Below are 19685 nucleotides of genomic sequence, written 5' to 3'. Positions count from 1 at the left end.
ATAGGACAGAGAGAAATGTAGAGAGGAGGGGAAGACAGAGAGGGGGAGAGAAAGATAGACACCTGCAGACCTGCTTCATGGTTTGTGAAGCGACTCTCCTGCAGGTGAGGAGCAGGGGGCTCGAACAAGTATCCTTTTGCCAGTTTTTTTTAAATTTCTTTATTGGGGAATTAATGTTTTACATTTGACAGTAAATACAATACATATATAAATGGTTCTTTATTATTCACTAATGCCTTTGGGAAATAGGGAAAGGAGAATAAACTTATTTGTATAGGCCCAAAGTGTAATCACAAGTATTCTTTTTTAAATTTTAAAATATTTATTTTATTTATTCCCTTTTGTTGCTTTTGTTGTTTTATTGTTGTAGTTATTATTGTTGTTGTGATTGATGTTATCATTGTTAGCTAGGACAGAGACAAATGGAGAGACGAGGGGAAGACAGAGAGGGGGAGAAAAAATAGACACCCGCTGGGCTACCACCCAACTCCCAAATCACAAGTATTCTTATAAGAATGAGATGTTAGATCATAAGCTATAAAATACATAGAGGAAAATATTAGCAAAACTCTTTTCCATGTGGATTTTATAGGCAAAAAAGACAAAAATAAAAATAAACCAATGGGTCTAAATCAAATTGAGAATCTTCTGCACAGTGGAAGAAATCCACACCCAAAGAGACTCCTCACAGAATGGGAGAAGATCTTTATATGCCATACATCAGACAAAAAGCTAATAACCAAAATATATAAAGAGGTCACCAAACTCAGCAACAAAAAACAAATGACTCTATTCAAAAGTGGGAAGAGGATAGGAACCAAAAGAAGAGATCCAAAAGGCCAACAGACATATGAAAAAATGCTTCAAGTCATTGATTGTCTGAGAAATGCAAATTAAGGCAACAATAAGATACCACTTCATTCCTGTGAGAATGTCATACATCAGAAAGGACAGTAACAAAAACATTGTAGATGTTGTGAGGGAGGGGTAAAGGAACCCTCCTGCACTGCTGGTGGGAATGTCAATTGGTCCAACCTCTGTGGAGAACAGTCTGGAGAACTCTCAGAAGGCTAGAAATGGACCTACCCTATGAACTGGCAATTCCTTTCCTGGAGATATACCCTAAGGACTCAAACACATCCATAAAAAAAGATCTGTGTAGGAAGTTGGGCGGTAAGCAGTGGGTTATGCGCCAAGGACCTGCATAAGGATCCCTGTTGGAGCCCCAGGATCCCCACCTGCAGGGGAGTTGCTTCATAAGTGGTGAAGCAGGTCTGCAGGTGTCTATCTTTCTCTCCCCCTTTGTCTTCCCCTCCTCTCTCCATTTCTCTCTGTCCTATCCAACAACAATGACATCAATAACTACAACAATAAAACAACAAGGGTAAGAAAAATAAATACTGAAAAAAAAATCTATGTATACTTGTGTTCATAGCAGCACAATTTGTAATAGCCCAAACCTGGAAGCAACCCAGGTGTCCAAGAACAGATGAGTGACTGAGAAAGTTGTGGTATATATACACAGTGGCAGGCAAGAATTTTACCACTGAACCACCAATGCAAATATATATACAATGGGATACTACTCAGCTATTAAAAATGATGAATTCACCTTTTTCACCTCATCTTGGATGGAGCTTGAAGGAGTCATGGTAAGTGAGATAAGCCAGAAAGAGAAGGATAAACATGACAAGTGACTGATATCAAGCATCCATAAAGAACTCATGGGGGTGTGATCTGGGAGGTAGCGTAGTGGATAAAGCACTGGATTCTCAAACCATGAGGTCCTGAGTTCAATCCCCAGCAGCACATGTACCAGCATGATGTCTGGTTCTTTCTCTTTCTCATGAATAAATAAATTAATTAAAAATATATATCATTTAAAAAAAACTCATGGGGGCCGAGTGGTAGCACATTGGGTTAAGTGCACATGGTGCAAAGCACAAGGACTGGCCTAAAGATACTAGTTCGAAACCCCGGCTCCTCACCTGCAGGGGGCTTGCTTCACAAGCAATGAAGCAGGTCTGCAGGTGTCTTTCTTTTCTACACTCTGTCTTCCCCTCCTCTTTTGATTTCTCTCTGTCCTATCCAACAACAACAATAACAAGGGCAACAAAAGGGAGAAAGTAGCCTCCAAGAGCAGTGGGTTCACAGTGCAGGCATCAAGCCCTCATGATAACCCTGGAGGCAAACAGACAAACAAACAAAAAAACCTCATACAGCTCAACAAAAGAAAAAGAAATAGAGTTAAAAAGTGGGCCAAAGGCACAAAGTGCAAGGACCAGCGTAAGGATCCGGTTTCGAGCCCCAAGCTCCCCACCTGCAGGGGAATCTCTTCCCAGGTAGTGAAGCAGGTCTGCAGGTGTCTTTCTCTCCCAACCCCTCTGTATTCCTCTCCTCTCTCCATTTCTCTCTGTCCTATCTAACAACGATGACATCAGTAACAACTACAACAACAATAAAAAACAACAAGGGCAACAAAAGGGAATATATATATATATATATAGTGGGCCAAAGAACTGAATAGTTTTCTAAAGAGATAAACATGGTCCACAGACATATGAAAAAATGGTATACTTACCAGTAGAAAAATGAAAATAAGAACTACACTGAGATTCCACTTCATACCTGTGAGAATGGCCTATTACAACTAAACAGGAAATAACAGGTGTTGATAAAGTTTTGGAGAAAAAGGGACTCTGCTACTCTGTAGCAGACTGGTGTAGCCCCTTTGGAAGACTGTATGGAGTATTCTTAAACAATTAAAAATGGAATTACTTTATGATCCAGCAATTCCTCATAGGCATTTATCCAAAGGGTAAGCAAGCATTAATTCAAAGGGACATATGCACCCCTGTGTTCATAGCTGCATTATTCACTATAGCCAAAGAGTGTATGCAACCTAAATGCCCATCAAAACGTGACTGAATAAGAAGTGATGGAATGGGAGTCGGGCGGTGGTGCAGCAGGTTAAGCATACGTGGTGCAAAGCACAAGGACCAGCATAAGGATCCTGGTTCGAGCCACCGGCTCCCCACCTGCAAGGGAGTCACTTCACAAGTGGTCAAGCAGGTCTGCAGGTGTCTGTCTTTCTCTCCTCCTCTCTGTCTTCCTCTCTCCATTTCTCTCTGTCCTGTCCAATAACAATGACATCAATAACCACAACAATATTAAACAACAAGGGCAACAAAAGGGAAAAAAAAAAAAGAAGTGGTGGACTGTATACTCTGCAATCAAAAAAAGATACTGTGTTCTTTGGGACAAAATGGATGGAATTGAAGGTGATTGTGTTTAGTGAAATAGATGAATGACAACTGTCAGATAGTTTCACTCAAATGTTGAACCTATAGAACTTATATACATGGTCTTGCAAAACACAACACAACAAAACAAAAATGGAGACAAACTGTCTTTAAGACTTCGTGAGAAATGTGGTGGCTATCTTTGGGAGGGGGCACAGAACGTTAGTGGTGTGTGTGGTATCGAGATATACTCTGTAAACAAATAATCTTGTATATCACTATTAATCACAAGTTAAAAATGGCTTTAAAAAAAGAAAGGTCTCCTTTCTCTAGGAAACTTTAGATGAAAAGTAAAACACATATCTGCAGGCTATTTGGGGCAGAATGATTTTGGGGCATATGCAGGAGAATCTGCTTTCCTGGGATAGGTGCCAGTAATTATCCTTAACTGATACATATGTATACCAAATGTGTAACCTTTATCCTAACTCTAACCCTAACAGAGATGTAATTATTCATCCCATACTAAGCTTGTCAATGTCAGACTTCTAAAGGAACCCCAAATTGTTTGAAATGTTATAGAGTATGATTCTTATTTGACAAGTTCTAGAGCAAAAACAAAGGTTTCTAAGTACTTCTTAAAAATGTATTTTAATTGGTGATAAATAGTAGGTTACAAGATTGTAAGATTACAGTATGTACTTCCATACCATATCCACCACCAGTTTTGTATCCTACCCTCCCACTTCATAAAGATAACCACCATAGTTCTTTTTTTTTTTTTTTTTTTAACCAGAGCACTGCTCAGCTCTGGCTTATGGTGGTGCAGGGGATTGAACCTAGGACTTTGAAGCCTCAGGCATGAGAGTCTCTTTGCATAACCATTATGCCATCTACTCCTACCACCATAGTTCTTACATGTCTTAAAAATAGTTTGCATGCTTCTACCTTTTTCTTGTTCAAGTTCATATGTTTTAGACTTCTAGATTCCACATATAAGTGAATCCATGTGAATGAAGTTGTCTTTCATCTTTTTACTTATTTCACTAAAAGCATAATCACCTCCAGTTCCATCCACTCTGTCCTAAAGGACACAATGTCATTTGTTTTGACTGCAGAGTACTCTCCCATTAAATACATATCCTATGACTTCTTTAGCCAGTCATCTATTGAAGGGTATTTTAAATACTTTTAAGTAGCTTTTCTTTTCTTTCTTTCTTTCTTTCTTTCTTTCTTTCTTTCTTTCTTTCTTTCTTCCTCTCTCTCTCTCTTTTTTTTTTGCCTTCAGGGTTACTGCTGGGGCTCGAACCTGGATCCTTAAGCCGGTCCATGTGCTTTATGCCATGTGTGCTTAACCCGCTGTGCTACCGTCTGACCTCCTTAAGTAGCTTTTCTGCAATGCTTTTAGAGTTCACAAAATGTTCTCTCATATTATACAATCATCCTATGTGAGAAGTGGGTAGAAATAGCACATGCACACATACAAGCATACACAAAGAAGACTTTCAATCACTTATCAGATGAAACCTATTCCCTACAGTAGTTATGTACACTGATTTGAATTAAGTGTTTCCCAGGATGTACCTGTGTGTCAAAGACATTATTCAGCAAAATTCCATACTGATGAGAGAGGCAATCAGAAAGCCAACGACAATCATGAATAACCTAAGGAGTCAGAAATGGAGAGTAATTAGTACCATAAAGAAATCAAAAAAATAATAATAAAGAGCAATTAGAACTTGATTGTAATCTTGATAGTAGAAGGATCAGCTTATACATACTCACCTTCAAAATTCTTTTGTCTTCTAAAACCATCTGAAGTCCATTGTTGAAAGCACGACTTCCCAGAAGGAAGATGTCAAATAAGTAAACTCGACTATTTGTGGCCACCTATGATAGACCATCCAGATAATACATAATAAGAACTAGGATAAGAACTAGGACATGAGGCCTGAAGATCAAGAAGGACATGTGATAAAATATTTAAACCCAGGGATGTAGATGTGGCTCAGGGGAAGTGGTACTGTGGGAAGACATGTCAGTTTGTATATTAGAGCACCCGGGTTCAATCCTCAGCACCATATCTAACCAGGGTGGTGCTCTAGTCTCTGTATTGTTCTCTACCTCTCTCTCACTCATAAAATATAAAATTAAATCAGGCGGGAAGACAGCACAATGGTTATGCAAAAAGACTTTAATGCCTGAGGCTCCAAGGTCCCAGGTTCAATACCTAGCACCACCCTAAGCCACAGCTGAGTAGTGCTTTAGTCTCTATTTATATATCTTTATCCTTCAAATTAAAAATATATTTTTAAAAATTATAGTCTTGCAAATCAAGATTACCTGAGAAGCAAATAAATATAAATGATACTGTTTAAAATATGTACATTATATTTAAACTTTTAACAACATTCAACATCCTCATCTTCAAGCAATAGACATTCAGTGATTCTTTTTTTTTTTTTCAGTAATTCTTAGGAAAAAATAAGTTTAAATTTATCTTAATTTTGAGCTGAGGAGAGATCATAATGGAAATGCAAAAAGACTTGAGGCACGTGAGGCGCCTGAGGCACCAAAGGTCCTAAATTGAATCCCTAGTTACCACCACAAACCAGAGTTGAGCAGTGCTCTGGTAAAAATAAATGAATATAAAATAAACTAAAATTCATTATCAGGAGATGGGCGGTAGTGCATCTGGTTGACTGCACATGTTGCCATGTGCAAGGACCTGGGTTTGAGCCCTGGGCCCCCACCTTCAGTGGGAAGCTTCATGAGTAGTGAAGAAGCAGTTTTTCTTTTCTCTTTCCTCTCAATTTCTCTCTGTCCTATCAAATAAAATAGAAAAGGAAAGAAAAAAAAAAGGAGGACTAGAAGAATGGAAGACAGAAAGGGACAAAGAGAGAAAAGACAAAAAAATGGCTGCCAGGAGCAGTGGATTTGCAGGGCTGGTACCGAGTCCAAGCAATAATTCCAGTGGCAAAAAAAAAGTCATTATTAAAAAAAATAATTTCACAAAGCACAAGGATCGATGTAAGGATCCCAGTTTGAGCTCCCAGCTCCCCACCTACAGGGGAGTCACTTTACAAGTGGTGAAGCGGGTCTGCAGGTATCTGTCTTTTTCTCCTCCTCTTTGTCTTCCCGTCCTCTCTCCATTTCTCTCTGCCCTATCCAATGACATCAATAACAACAACAACAATAAAACAAGGGCAACAAAAGGAAATAAATAAATATTTTTTAAAATTCTCAATTTCAGAAAGGTAGTGTAATTGTGAATTTAAAAAACTAACAAGCTGGTGACTTAACTGTGATTTTTACAGCCCCTATTTTAATTTTTATCATTTTCAGCAATGGCATTTTAGTACTCCAAAAATGATAGGTTTAAGAATGAGCAGCATTTCAGATTCGACTTCCGGAGGCGGAGCTACGAGCAGCAGATGGCTTTCTCTCCTCTCCTCTTCTCTCCCGGATCAACTAGGAATACCAAAGAGAGACCACCCGGACCGAAAACAAGACAGGACTATAATGACCACAGGAACCCAGTAAATCACGCGTGAGTACAAACACGCGTGGCTGGTGATAGAGAGGAGAGAGGGGCCTAAGGAGAGATTAAGTGACTGCTAACAGTTCAACAGTTTGTCAGTGGAGACACCACCTCCAGTCTGCTCCACCAACAAGGGGACAGCTGAAGGGAGGAAAGGACTCCCCAGAGACTCACCAAGTACAACTCTGAGTCTCCATTGCTACTACCCTCAGAATCTGGAGCAGCAACAGGGAGGGACACCAGGGCACAGAGATCTAACCGGGAAACTCAGGAGAAGGCCTATACCTCGGTGGCATAGCTGAAGGGCTGTGAAAGTCTCTTTGCATAACCACTGGATTATCTCTGCCACACCCTGCTTTATCTCTTGGTCAGGAGTCATTGATTAAGCCAAGAAGCCTATTGATAGTTTAAAAGCCCTCAGGCTACCATAGCCTACAGGGGAAAAAAAAAGGCTTTTACACCACTGAACTCCAACTCAGGGATTGAAAAAACTGTTAACTTATATAAAATGGTTAAAACAACAAGAAAAAATATTGGAGACTCGAACCAGGACAAGAGTCCAGCTAAAAGTCCTCCAGAGGGCGAAGCACAAAACAAAGAGTTAAACATCCAAACATTAGCTAAGGAAATAATAACAGGAGTGAGTAAAGAATTTGAAAAAATTGTAATCAGAACTGCAGGAACAACAAATGAGAATATGGAAGAAAATTCTAATAATCTCATGGTTATTAGAGAGCTGAAAGCTGAAATTGCTGAGCTAAGAAGGCAACTAGCTGAACAAGCTAAAACAGTATCAGAGCAGGGCAACAAAATAGATGAACTCCAGAAAGCAGTAGAGGGCAGAGAGAATAGAATCAATGAGGCTGAAGACAGAATTAGCAAGATTGAGGATGAATTAGAGACAACTAAAAAAGAAGTAAGAGATCTCAAAAAGAGATTAAGAGATGCTGAAAACAACAACAGAGTCCTATGGGATGACTTCAAAAGAAACAATATACGCATTATTGGCTTACCAGAGGAAGAAAGAGAAGGGGAGGAAGAAAGCGTTCTCCAGGCCATAATAGCTGAAAATTTCTCTAGTCTAGACAACACCAAAGACATAAAGATTCAAGAAGCCCAGAGGGTCCCAAACAGAATTAACCCAGACCTAAAGACACCAAGACATGTCATACTTAGATTGGAAAGGAATAAGGATAAAGAAAGGATCCTCAAGGCTGCAAGAGAAAAACAAAGAGTCACCTACAAAGGAAAACCCATAAGATTAGCAGCAGACTTCTCCATACAAACACTACAGGCCAGAAGAGAATGGCAAGATATCTATCGAGTGCTCAATGAGAAAGGCTTTCAGCCAAGAATACTATATCCTGCTAGATTGTCATTCAGACTAGATGGAAGCATCAAAACCTTCTCAGACAAGCAACAGTTGAAGGAAGCAACCATCACCAAGCCTGCCTTGAAAGAAGTTCTGAAAGGTTTCCTATAAACAACCAGACCACCACAAATAGAACATATATCAAAACACTCTAAAACTCTACAAGAATGGCGTTAAAATATCTTCAATCTTTGATATCAATAAATGTGAATGGCCTGAATTCACCTATTAAAAGACACAGAGTAGGAAGATGGATCAGAAAACACAACCCAACAATATGTTGTCTACAGGAAACTCACCTAACTCAACAAGACAAACACAGACTTCAAGTGAAAGGATGGAAAACTATCATTCAAGCCAATGGCCCACAAAAAAGGGCAGGAACAGCTATTCTCATATCTGACATGATAGACTTTAAAATACATAAGATTAAAAAAGATAGGAATGGACACTACTTAATGCTCAGAGGATCAGTCAATCAAGAGGACTTAACAATTATTAATATCTATGCACCCAATGAGAAGCCATCTAAATACATCAAACTTCTACTGAAAGAGCTACAGCAATATATTAACAGTAACACAATCATAGTAGGGGACTTCAACACCCCACTCTCTCAACTTGACAGATCATCCAGGAAGAAAATCAGTAAAGACATAAGGGAGCTAAATGAAGAGATAGATAAACTAGAACTATTGGACATTTTCAGAGTCATTCATCCCAAGAAACTGGAATACACATTTTACTCAAATACACATGGATCATTCTCAAGGATAGACCATATGTTAGGACACAAAGACAGCATCAGCCTATTCAAGAGCACTGAAATCATCCCAAGCATCTTCTCAGACCACAGTGGAATTAAACTAACACTTAACAATCAACAAAAGATTAGTAACAGTGCCAAAATGTGGAAGCTCAACAGTACACTTCTTAACAACTTCTGGGTCAAAGAGGAAATCAAAGAAGAAATCAAAATGTTTCGAGAGTTCAATGAAAATGAAGACACAAGCTATCAAAATATTTGGGACACAGCTAAAGCAGTCCTAAGAGGGAAGTTCATAGCTATACAAGCACACATGAGGAAACAAGAAAAGGCACAAATAAACAGCCTGATTGCACATCTTAAAGACCTAGAAGAAGAACAACAAAGGAACCCTAAAGCAACCAGAAGGACAGAAATTACTAAAGTTAGGGCAGAAATAAATAACATTGAGAATAGGAAAACCATACAAAAGATCAATGAAAGTAAATGTTGGTTCTTCGAAAGAGTAAACAAAATCGACAAACCTTTAGCCAGACTCACAAAACAAAAAAGGGAGAAGACCCAAATAAATCGGATAGTAAATGAAAGAGGAGATATCACAACAGACACTGCAGAAATTCAACATATCATGCGAGGCTTCTATGAACAACTATATGCCACCAAGTTAGAGAACCTGGAAGAAATGAATGATTTCCTAGATACCTACCAACTTCCAAAACTAAGTCAAGAGGAAGTGGATAATATGAACAGGCCCATCACAGCTAATGAAATTGAAACAGTTATCAAAAATCTCCCCAAAAATAAAAGTCCTGGACCAGATGGTTTTACAAATGAATTCTACAAAACTTTCAAAGAAGAACTAATACATCTACTTTTAAAAGTCTTCCAGAAGATTGAAGACACTGGAATACTCCCTGCCAGCTTCTATGAAGCCAACATCACCCTGATACCAAAAGCAGACAGGGACACAACCAAAAAAGAAAACTACAGACCAATATCTCTGATGAACATAGATGCGAAAATATTAAACAAAATTCTAGCCAACCGGATACAGCAGTATATCAAAAAGATTGTTCATCATGACCAAGTGGGGTTTATCCCAGGCATGCAAGGTTGGTTTAATATACGTAAATCAATCAATGTGATCTACCACATCAACAAAAGCAAGACCAAAAACCACATGGTCATATCAATAGATGCAGAGAAAGCCTTTGACAAAATACAACATCCCTTTATGATCAAAACACTACAAAAAATAGGAATAGATGGAAAATTCCTGAAGATAGTGGAGTCTATATATAGCAAACCTACAGCCAACATCATACTCAATGGTGAAAAACTGGAAGCATTTCCCCTCAGATCAGGTACTAGACAGGGCTGCCCACTATCACCATTACTATTCAACATAGTGTTGGAAGTTCTTGCCATAGCAATCAGGCAGGAGCAAGGAATTAAAGGCATACAGATTGGAAGAGAAGAAGTCAAACTCTCCTTATTTGCAGATAACATGATAGTATACATGGAAAAACCTAAGGAATCTAGCAAGAAGCTTTTGGAAATCATCAGGCAATACAGTAATGTGTCAGGCTATAAAATTAACATTCAAAAGTCAGTGGCATTCCTCTATGCAAACACTAAGTTAGAAGAAATTGAAATCCAGAAATCAGTTCCTTTTTCTATAGCAACAAAAACAATAAAATATCTAGGAATAAACCTAACCAAAGAAGTGAAAGACTTGTATACTGAAAATTATGAGTCACTACTCAAAGAAATTGAAAAAGACACAAAGAAGTGGAAAGATATTCCATGCTCATGGGTTGGAAGAATTAACATCATCAAAATGAATATATTACCCAGAGCCATCTACAAATTTAATGCTATCCCCATCAAGATCCCAAGCACATTTTTTAGGAGAATAGAACAAATGCTACAAATGTTTATCTGGAACCAGAAAAGACCTAGAATTGCCAAAACAATCTTGAGAAAAAAGAACAGAACTGGAGGCATCACACTGCCAGATCTCAAACTATATTATAGGGCCATTGTCATCAAAACTGCTTGGTACTGGAACATGAACAGACACACTGACCAGTGGAATAGAATTGAGAGCCCAGAAATGAGGCCCCACACCTATGGACATCTAATCTTTGACAAAGGGGCCCAGACTATTACATGGGGAAAGCAGAGTCTCTTCAACAAATGGTGTTGGAAACAATGGGTTGAAACATGCAGAAGAATGAAGCTGAATCACTGTATTTCACCAAATACAAAAGTAAATTCCAAGTGGATCAAGGACTTGGATGTTAGACCAGAAACTATCAGATACTTAGAGGAAAATATTGGAAGAACTTTTTTCCGCATAAATTTTAAAGACATTTTCAATGAAACGAAACCAATTACAAGGAAGACTAAGGCAAGTATAAACCTATGGGACTACATCAAATTAAAAAGCTTCTTCACAGCAAAAGAAACCACTACCCAAATCAAGAGACCCCTCACAGAATGGGAGAAGATCTTTACATGCCATACATCAGATAAGAGTTTAATAACCAACATATATAAAGAGCTTACCAGACTCAACAACAAGACAACAAATAACCCCATCCAAAAATGGGGGGAGGAATTGGACAGAATATTCACCACAGAAGAGATCCAAAAGGCCGAGAAACACATGAAAAAATGCTCCAAGTCTCTGATTGTCAGAGAAATGCAAATCAAGACAACAATGAGATATCACTTCACTCCTGTGAGAATGTCACACATCAGAAAAGGTAACAGCAGCAAATGCTGGAGAGGGTGTGGGGTCAAAGGAACCCTCCTGCACTGCTGGTGGGAATGTCAATTGGTCCAACCTCTGTGGAGAACAGTCTGGAGAACTCTCAGAAGGCTAGAAATGGACCTACCCTATGACCCTGCAATTCCCCTCCTGGGGATATATCCTAAGGAACCCAACACATCCATCCAAAAAGATCTGTGTACACATATGTTCTTGGCAGCACAATTTGTAATAGCCAAAACCTGGAAGCAACCCAGGTGTCCAAGAACAGATGAGTGGCTGAGCAAGTTGTGGTATATATACACAATGGAATACTACTCAGCTGTAAAAAATGGTGACTTCACCGTTTTCAGCCGATCTTGGATGGACCTTGAAAAAATCATGTTGAGTGAAATAAGTCAGAAACAGAAGGATGAATATGGGATGATCTCACTCTCAGGCCGAAGTTGAAAAACAAGATTAGAAAAGAAAACACAAGTCGAACCTGAAATGGAATTGGAGTATTACACCAAAGTAAAAGACTTTGGGGTGGGTGGGTGGGTGGGGAGAATACAGGTCCATGAAAAATGATGAATGAAATAGTGGGGGTTGTATTGCTAAATGGGAATCTGGGGAACGTTATGCATGTAAAAAAAAAAAAAAAAAAAGAAGAAGAAGTAGAAACGCAAAGCAGAAATTGACTGAGTTTGGAGTATGGCACCAAAGTAAGAAAGCAGAAGTATACTAGAGTTTGCAGTGAGTACCTCCCTAATACTTCCTCTCCACTTTTCCAAGCTTTGGGTCCATGATTGCTCAACAATTTGTTTGGCTTTGTATGTTAACTCTCTTTTCAGTCACCAGGTTCCAGGTGTCATCAGGATGCCGGCCAGACTTCCCTGGATTGAAGACACCACCAATGTGTCCTGGAGCTCAGCTTCCCCAGAGACCCATCCTACTAGGGAAAGAGAGAGGCAGACTGGGAGTATGGACCAACCAGTCAACGCCCATGTTCAGCGAGGAAGCAATTACAGAAGCCAGACCTTCTACCTTCTGCAACCCTCAATGACCCTGGGTCCATGCTCCCAGAGGGATAGAGAATGGGAAAGCTATCGGGGGAGGGGGTGGGATATGGAGATTGGGCGGTGGGAATTGTGTGGAGTTGTACCCCTTCTACCCTATGGTTTTGTTAATTAATCCTTTCTTAAATAAAAAAAAAAAAAAAAAAGGAAAAAAAAAAAAAAAAAAAAGAATGAGCAGCATTTCAGGGGGTCGGGCAGTAGCGCAGTGGGTTAAGCGCATGTGGCTCAAAGCGCAAGGACCGATGTAAGGATCAGAGTTGGAGCTCCCAGTTCACCACCTGCAGGGCAGTTGCTTCACAAGTGGTGAAGCAGGTCTACAGGTGTCTTATCTATCTCTCCCCCTCTCTGTCTTCCCCTCCTTTCCCCATTTCTCTCTGTCCTATCCAACAACGACATCAATAACAACAATAATAATAACCACAACAATAATAAAACAACAAGGGCAACAAAAGGAAAAAAAAATAGCCTCCAGGAGCAGTGCATGCACTGAGCCCCAGCAATAACCCTGGAAGCAAAAAAAAAAAAATAGCATTTCATTGCTACTATTAGTAAATGAAGTTTCTGAGTTCCATATGTGAATGGCTCTGTCAACAAAGTTATGAATTGATCAATGCTCTCCAGTAATTTAAAACAGGCAACAAGTGCAATGAAACAAATGGTAGAGGTGAAGCACTGCATATTTATCAATTTTATTAAAAAATTTATTCAAAAGATTTATTGATCAGTATGGAGAATGCTTAAACAAATATAAGTGGAAGTGCCATATGATCAAGAAAAACCACTACTAAGCATATATGCCCAAAAGATATAATAGAATAGCACTGGTTGAAAGGGATACATGCACTCCCATATTCATAGGAACTTTATTCACAATGGCAAAAACCTGGAAACAACCAAAATGCCCTTTGATGTCAACCCTTCAGCCTCATTACTTGGGTGAGACCTTTCCTTTCATAGTATTTTCTAATTCCATTTTGGGTGGTTCATTTCCTAACAAAGTCCCAAAACCTAGATATAGACCAGGTCCCATGAGATAGGACATATGTTCACATGTATCCATAAATTAGGGCAAAATATATACCTGAAAGCAAAAGTACACAATAGTCTGCAGTGAGTCAGTATATGCAGCAAGCAAGTGGAAAGACCTAAAAAGATACCATAAAGTTCCTAATGAAATAGTGTCTACTTAGACTTAGATACCCTCCTCACCTACTTCCTTTTTTTTTTTTTCTTTTTTGCTTCCAGGGTTATTTCTGGGGCTCGGTGCCTGCACTACAAATCCATTGTTCCTGGAATCTATTTTTCCCATTTTGTTGCCCTTGTGGTTGTGCTTGTTGTAGTTGTTACTGTTGTCATAGCTGTTGTTATTGGATAGGACAGAGAGAAATGGAAAGAGGAGGGGAAGAGAGAGGAGGAGGATAGAAAGACACCTGCAGACCTGCTTCACCCTTGTGAAGCGACCTCCTGCAGGTGGGGAGCAGAGGGCTTGAACCGGGATCCTTACGCCAGCCCTTGCACTTTGCGCCATGTATCTACTTCCTATTATACTTCCCTCAGTCACTCCAAAGCTAACCTTATCAAAGTAAGTACTGAAAAAGCTGAATAAGGGCAAGAGACTAGCACTCTTTAACAATGACTCTTTAGTCACTATCAGGCCACCCCATCAGCTGGGGCCCTAGTTGGGGAGTCCTGAGATTCCCAAACAGACATGATGGGCCTAGACCTCGAATAGATCCCTCTATCCATTTTTATTGGTCATCTCTATCAGGAACTACACAACAGACCCCTCTGTGGGCCCCCATAGGACCTTGCCTTCAACATGGATCAACAACAGTTGAGAATGTTCCACCCCCTGAAGGGAGGCTGGACAACATACTCTGTGTTCCACCTGAGGAAGATGGGTCCTGAAACTGAGGCAGCTTGGAACATTCCTACTCATGACCACAGAATGTGAGCTCAGATCTACAAGGATGCAAAGGTTACATAGGCTCCTAAGCTGAATATGGGCCTCAGATCAGATCAAATCAATGGGGTTTACAGTCAACAATATTTATGCACCTTCCCATATTTGGGAGCTACTCTCTTCCCTGATCCAGCTTTCTAGCCCCTTTTCCAGCAATAACATCATCTCCCCCAGATAATAACTTGGGTCCACCTGCATAGCAGATGTCAGGCTCAGGAAAAAAACAACTAGAAATAGGGAGGGGAGGGGAAGACATAGTCATGGGCTCTTTGGTTTCTGTCAGTGTTCCCTTTTTATAAGTAAAAATTATATATATATAATTTATATATATTTTATATATATTTATATATAATATATATATATATATAATTTTTTACTTATAAAAAGGGAACACTGACAGAAGCCATAGGGTAAGAGGGGTACAACACCACACAATTCCCTCTTACCACAGGGTAAGAGGGGTACAACTCCACACTATATATATATATACCAAAGGAAGAAAGAAAAAAAAAAGTGCTTCTATTGAGGTAGATAGGATAAGTCAAGTCTTGCCTCATAAGTTTGCAGTCATTCCGTTTAATCCAAACTTTTGTTACTCTGGGGCCTTCACCTTCCAGCTCATGAAAGAGAATCTATTAAGAGACAGTATCTCGGGAGTCGGGCAGTAGCGCAGCAGGTTAAGCGCAGGTGGCGTAAAGCACAAGGACTGGCATAAGGATCCCGGTTCGAGCCCCTAGCTCCCCACCTGCAGGGGTCTCTTCACAAGTGGTGAAGCAGGTCTGCAGGTGTCTATCTTTCTCTCCCCTTCTGTCTTCCCCTCCCCTCCCCATTTCTTTCTGTCCTATCCAACAATGATGACATCAATAAAAACAATAATTATAACAATAAAAAAAGAGACAGTATCTCTTTCCTTCTGAAAAGAGTAAGCATTACTACTAGAAGAGTGAAAGACATTTACAATAAGTTATAATATGATAGCACAGGATGTCATGGAGAAAACAACTAAAATAAATCTATCATTGAATGTATAATTATTGCCAATAAAACATTTTTTTTTATCAGAGCACTGCTCAGCTCTGGCTTATGGACTGAATCAGGGACATTTAGTAACTAAGACATGAAAGACCTTTTGCATAACCATTATGCTATCTCCCCAGCCCTAACATTTATTTAAAAAAATAATAAATTGGGGAGTGGGGCAGTATCATACCCAGTTAGTACAAAATACAAGGATCCCTGTTTGAGCCCCTGTATCCCCACCTGCAGGGGCGTTGCTTCATGAGCGATGAAGCAGGTCGCAGGTGTCTATCTTTATCACCCCTTCTGCCTTCCCCTCCTCCCTCAATTTCTCTCTGTCCTATCCAACAACAGCAATAATAATAAGAACAACAACAATGGAAAAAAGATGATCTCCAGGAGTATAGTGCAGGCACTAAGCCCCAGTTATAATCCTTAAAAAAAACTTATGAGTGGGATTAGATAGTAGGTCACGTGGTAGAGGACACATGATACCATGCTCACAAACTCAGGTTCAAGCCCCCAGCCATCATATGGGAGAACCTAACTGTGAAAGCTTCTTGAGTAGAAGAGCAGTGCTATGGTACCTGCACTCTTCTGTTTCTCTCTACCCTTCTCTTACCCTGTCTTTACCCATCTAGCAAGAGAAAAGAAAAAAGTCTACTGGGAACAGTGGAATCATGTAGACACAGAGCCCTAGCAATAACTCTAACCTTGGTAACAAACAAAAGAAACAAAAAACAGAAGCAAGTAAACTGTCTTTTAGTCTCACTACAAGACTTGTGAAAACTATAGTGGCTATCTTTGGGAAGTGGGAGGGTGGGTATACAGAACTTTGGTGGTGGGTGTGGTGTGAAACTATACTGTAATCTTATAAGCTTGTAATGTTGTAACCTACTATTAATCATAAATACAAAACTAAAAAATAAGTCCACTGGGGACAGTGGAATCATGCAAACATAAAGCCTCAGTAACAACCTTAACCCTGGTAGGAAAAAAAAGAAATAAAGTGGGGCCAGATGGTGGCACACCTGGTTGAGCGCACATGTTACAGTGTGCAAGGGCCCAGATTCGATCCCCTGGTTCCCTCCTGCAGGGGGGAAAGCTTCACAAGTGGTGAAGTAGGGCTGCAGGTGTCTCTCTGTCTCTCTCCCTCCCCATCACCCCCTTCCCTCTCGATTTCTACCTGTCTCTATCCAGTAAATAAATAAAGATAATTTAAAAATTTAAAAATTAACTTAAATTTTAAAAAGATTTAAGAAAAAAAGAAAATCAGGGGTCGGGTGGTAGCGCAGTGGGTTAAGCACATGTGGCGCAAAGCGCAAGGACCAGCCTAAGGATCCCGGTTTGAGCCCCCGGCTCCCCACCTGCAGGGGAGTCGCTTCAGTGGTAGTGAAGCAGGTCTGCAGGTGTCTATATTTCTCTCCCCCTCTCTGTCTTCCCCTCCTCTCTCCATTTCTCTCTGCCCTATCCAACAACAAACGACATCAACAACAACAATAATAACCACAACAAGGCTACAGCAACAAGGGCAACAAAGGGGGAAAAAATGGCCTCCAGGAGCAGTGGATTCATGGTGCAGGCACTGAGCCCCAGAAATAACCCTGGAGGCAAAAAAAATAAATAAATAAATAAGAGAGAAAGAAGAAAGAAAGGAAGGAAGGAAGGAAGAAAATCATTGTCTTTTTTCCTGGAAAATAGCTCAGCCTGTTGGAGCATATGATTTGGATGTCTGAGACCCCAAAAGGGCCCAGGTCTAATCTCTCAGCATTACCAGAAGCTAGAACTAAGCAATGTTCTGGTCTCTATCTTTGTGTGTATTCTTTTCTCTCATAAAAGTAAATAAATATTAAAAAATAGCTAACTGGATAAGGTGCATGCCTTGTCATGTTCATGGCCCAGGATCAAGATCTCACCCACACGAGACTTGCTCTGGGGGCACCAGAGGAAGCTCCAGTGCTGTGGTATCTCTCCCTTTCTCTGTCTTTGTCTACCTGAATAAAAAAGTTGCCTGGAGTGGTGATATGCAAGCACAAGGCCTCAGTTCCACAAAAGCAAGAAAGGCAGGAAAAACAATTCTCTATACATATATATTTTAAATTATTTATTTATTTACCAAAATTACCTTACCTGAAGCCAACATAGTTTCCCATGACGACACACGTTAGCTCCTTCTGCTGCCACACTCAGTACACTCTGCTTCTTGATGTGGAGCATCTAGTGAGAAAAGGAAGAAAGTAAAAACCTCTAGGAAATCACTACTATAATTCTGACATCATGAATGGCACAAATAAAATGACTAGCAATAAAAAAAGGTGGGCAGTATATATATTTTTTATTTTACAAAGTGTGACTAATCCAAGACACAATATAAGACACAATAATTCAATTCACATACACAAATCACATTGGACACTTCCAATCCTCTTTTTGGTTTTCACAAAATTATTCCCACCTGGACACTGTCAATAAGCATGACTTTGGCATATATGATACCAGGAATTGGAGCTTGGGCTCTCATGAACATAAAGTCTGAGTTCTAACTGTTGTGCACCTCCTAGGGCACCAAACTAAAAAACATGTGTGTTAAAAAGCTTTACATGATCTGACTCCTGCCCATTTCCATCTCCTACCATTTTTCTTCACTGTGTTCTTGACACACTGACCTCCCTACTGCCTTCCACACAAGCCAGGTGTCTTTCAGAAGGCAACTTTGCTTTTGCTTATTTAAGTTCACTGCCTAAATATCCCTTTGGCTCTCTGTTCCAATGCTACATAGTCATAAATATTTTCTCTGTGCACCCAAAATAAAAGAGGAATTCCCGGTCACTCTGTGTCCCATAGTTTTCTCCATAACTTTTCACCAGGTGACACAAATTAATTTTCTTGCATTAAAATGTAAGCTGTTCATCATTTTTAACAGCCAAGTAGTATTCTATTGTGTATATATACCACAACCTTCTGAACCACTTATCTATTGTTGGACATCTCGGTTGTTTTCAAGATTGGGCTATTATAAATTGTGACTGGCCCCAGGAAGTGGCTCCAACAAGCCAATACTTGGTTCCTGCCATCCTCCCAACTACCTCTGATCTCCAGCGGTCATCCTCTAGTGACACTAACATAGATCCAAATGAGAGCATCAGCATCTAGGGAAGATTGTTCAACGGACCAAGCACTGGACTTACATGCCATGTATCAGTGTGGCTCTGGCTTGTCTCTTTCTGTGTCATTGGAAACTCTTCTCTGGAACTTGGACTGGGTTTGGTATATTACACTAAAGTAAAGGATTTTGGTGGGGTGTGGCATGAGGCTTGGGGTGGGAGCTTTCAGATCCTGGTGCAGGATGCTAGAGGACCGAAGTTCAGTGGGAGAATATTTTACAGAAAACTGACAGTTTACACATGTAACAACAATGGTATTTTCTTTTCTATGTAAACTAGTAATTTCCCCCAATAAAGAAATAAATCAGTCTAAAACAAACAAAAAAAATAAATTGTGACTGGAACTTGAAGGAATTATCTTAAGTGAGATTAAGTCAAAAAGAGGAGGAAAAATACCAGATCATCTCACTCACCAGTGGAACTTAAGAAACAAAGAAGAAAAAGACAACACAAATTGTAATGTGAGTGCTTAACCAGGTGCATCACCACCTGGCCCCTAGAAAACACAAATTGAACCTTGGACTGGGCAGGATATACGTCGCCAAAGCAGAAAACTCTTGGGAGGGAGGGGTTAGGAAGGTGTGAAAAGGGTCATGGGGTAGTAAAGTGCTCATATGATGACAACCATAGTGTAAACCACTAACTCCCCAATAAAATGAGAGGATAAAAGTAAACCCATGGGGCGAGGTGGTGGCACACCTGGTTGAGCGCACATGTTACAGTGTGCAAGGACCTAGGTTTGAGTCCCTGGTCCCCATCTGCAGGGGGAAAGCTTCACGAGTGGTG

At 39.9% G+C, this 19685-nt stretch overlaps 1 protein-coding gene across 2 annotated transcripts in view; it reads right to left on the bottom strand.

Moving 5' to 3' along the window:
* Positions 1–19685, bottom strand: part of EXD1 (exonuclease 3'-5' domain containing 1) — a 66704-nt gene that overhangs the window by 22759 nt on the left and 24260 nt on the right. For both annotated transcript variants that reach the window (XM_007536335.3, XM_060175061.1), the window contains exons 7-9: positions 17866–17952; positions 5028–5132; positions 4827–4907 (exon numbers count right to left, since the gene is read on the bottom strand). In XM_007536335.3, coding sequence (XP_007536397.3) covers positions 4827–4907; positions 5028–5132; positions 17866–17952 — 273 coding nt within the window. The remainder of the gene's footprint in view (positions 1–4826; positions 4908–5027; positions 5133–17865; positions 17953–19685) is intronic.

Source organism: Erinaceus europaeus, chromosome 16, assembly GCF_950295315.1.
Source record: "Erinaceus europaeus chromosome 16, mEriEur2.1, whole genome shotgun sequence".
Taxonomy (NCBI): domain Eukaryota; kingdom Metazoa; phylum Chordata; class Mammalia; order Eulipotyphla; family Erinaceidae; genus Erinaceus; species Erinaceus europaeus.
Note: the sequence above shows the minus strand (reverse complement) of the source record. Positions and strands in the feature narration are given on the sequence as shown.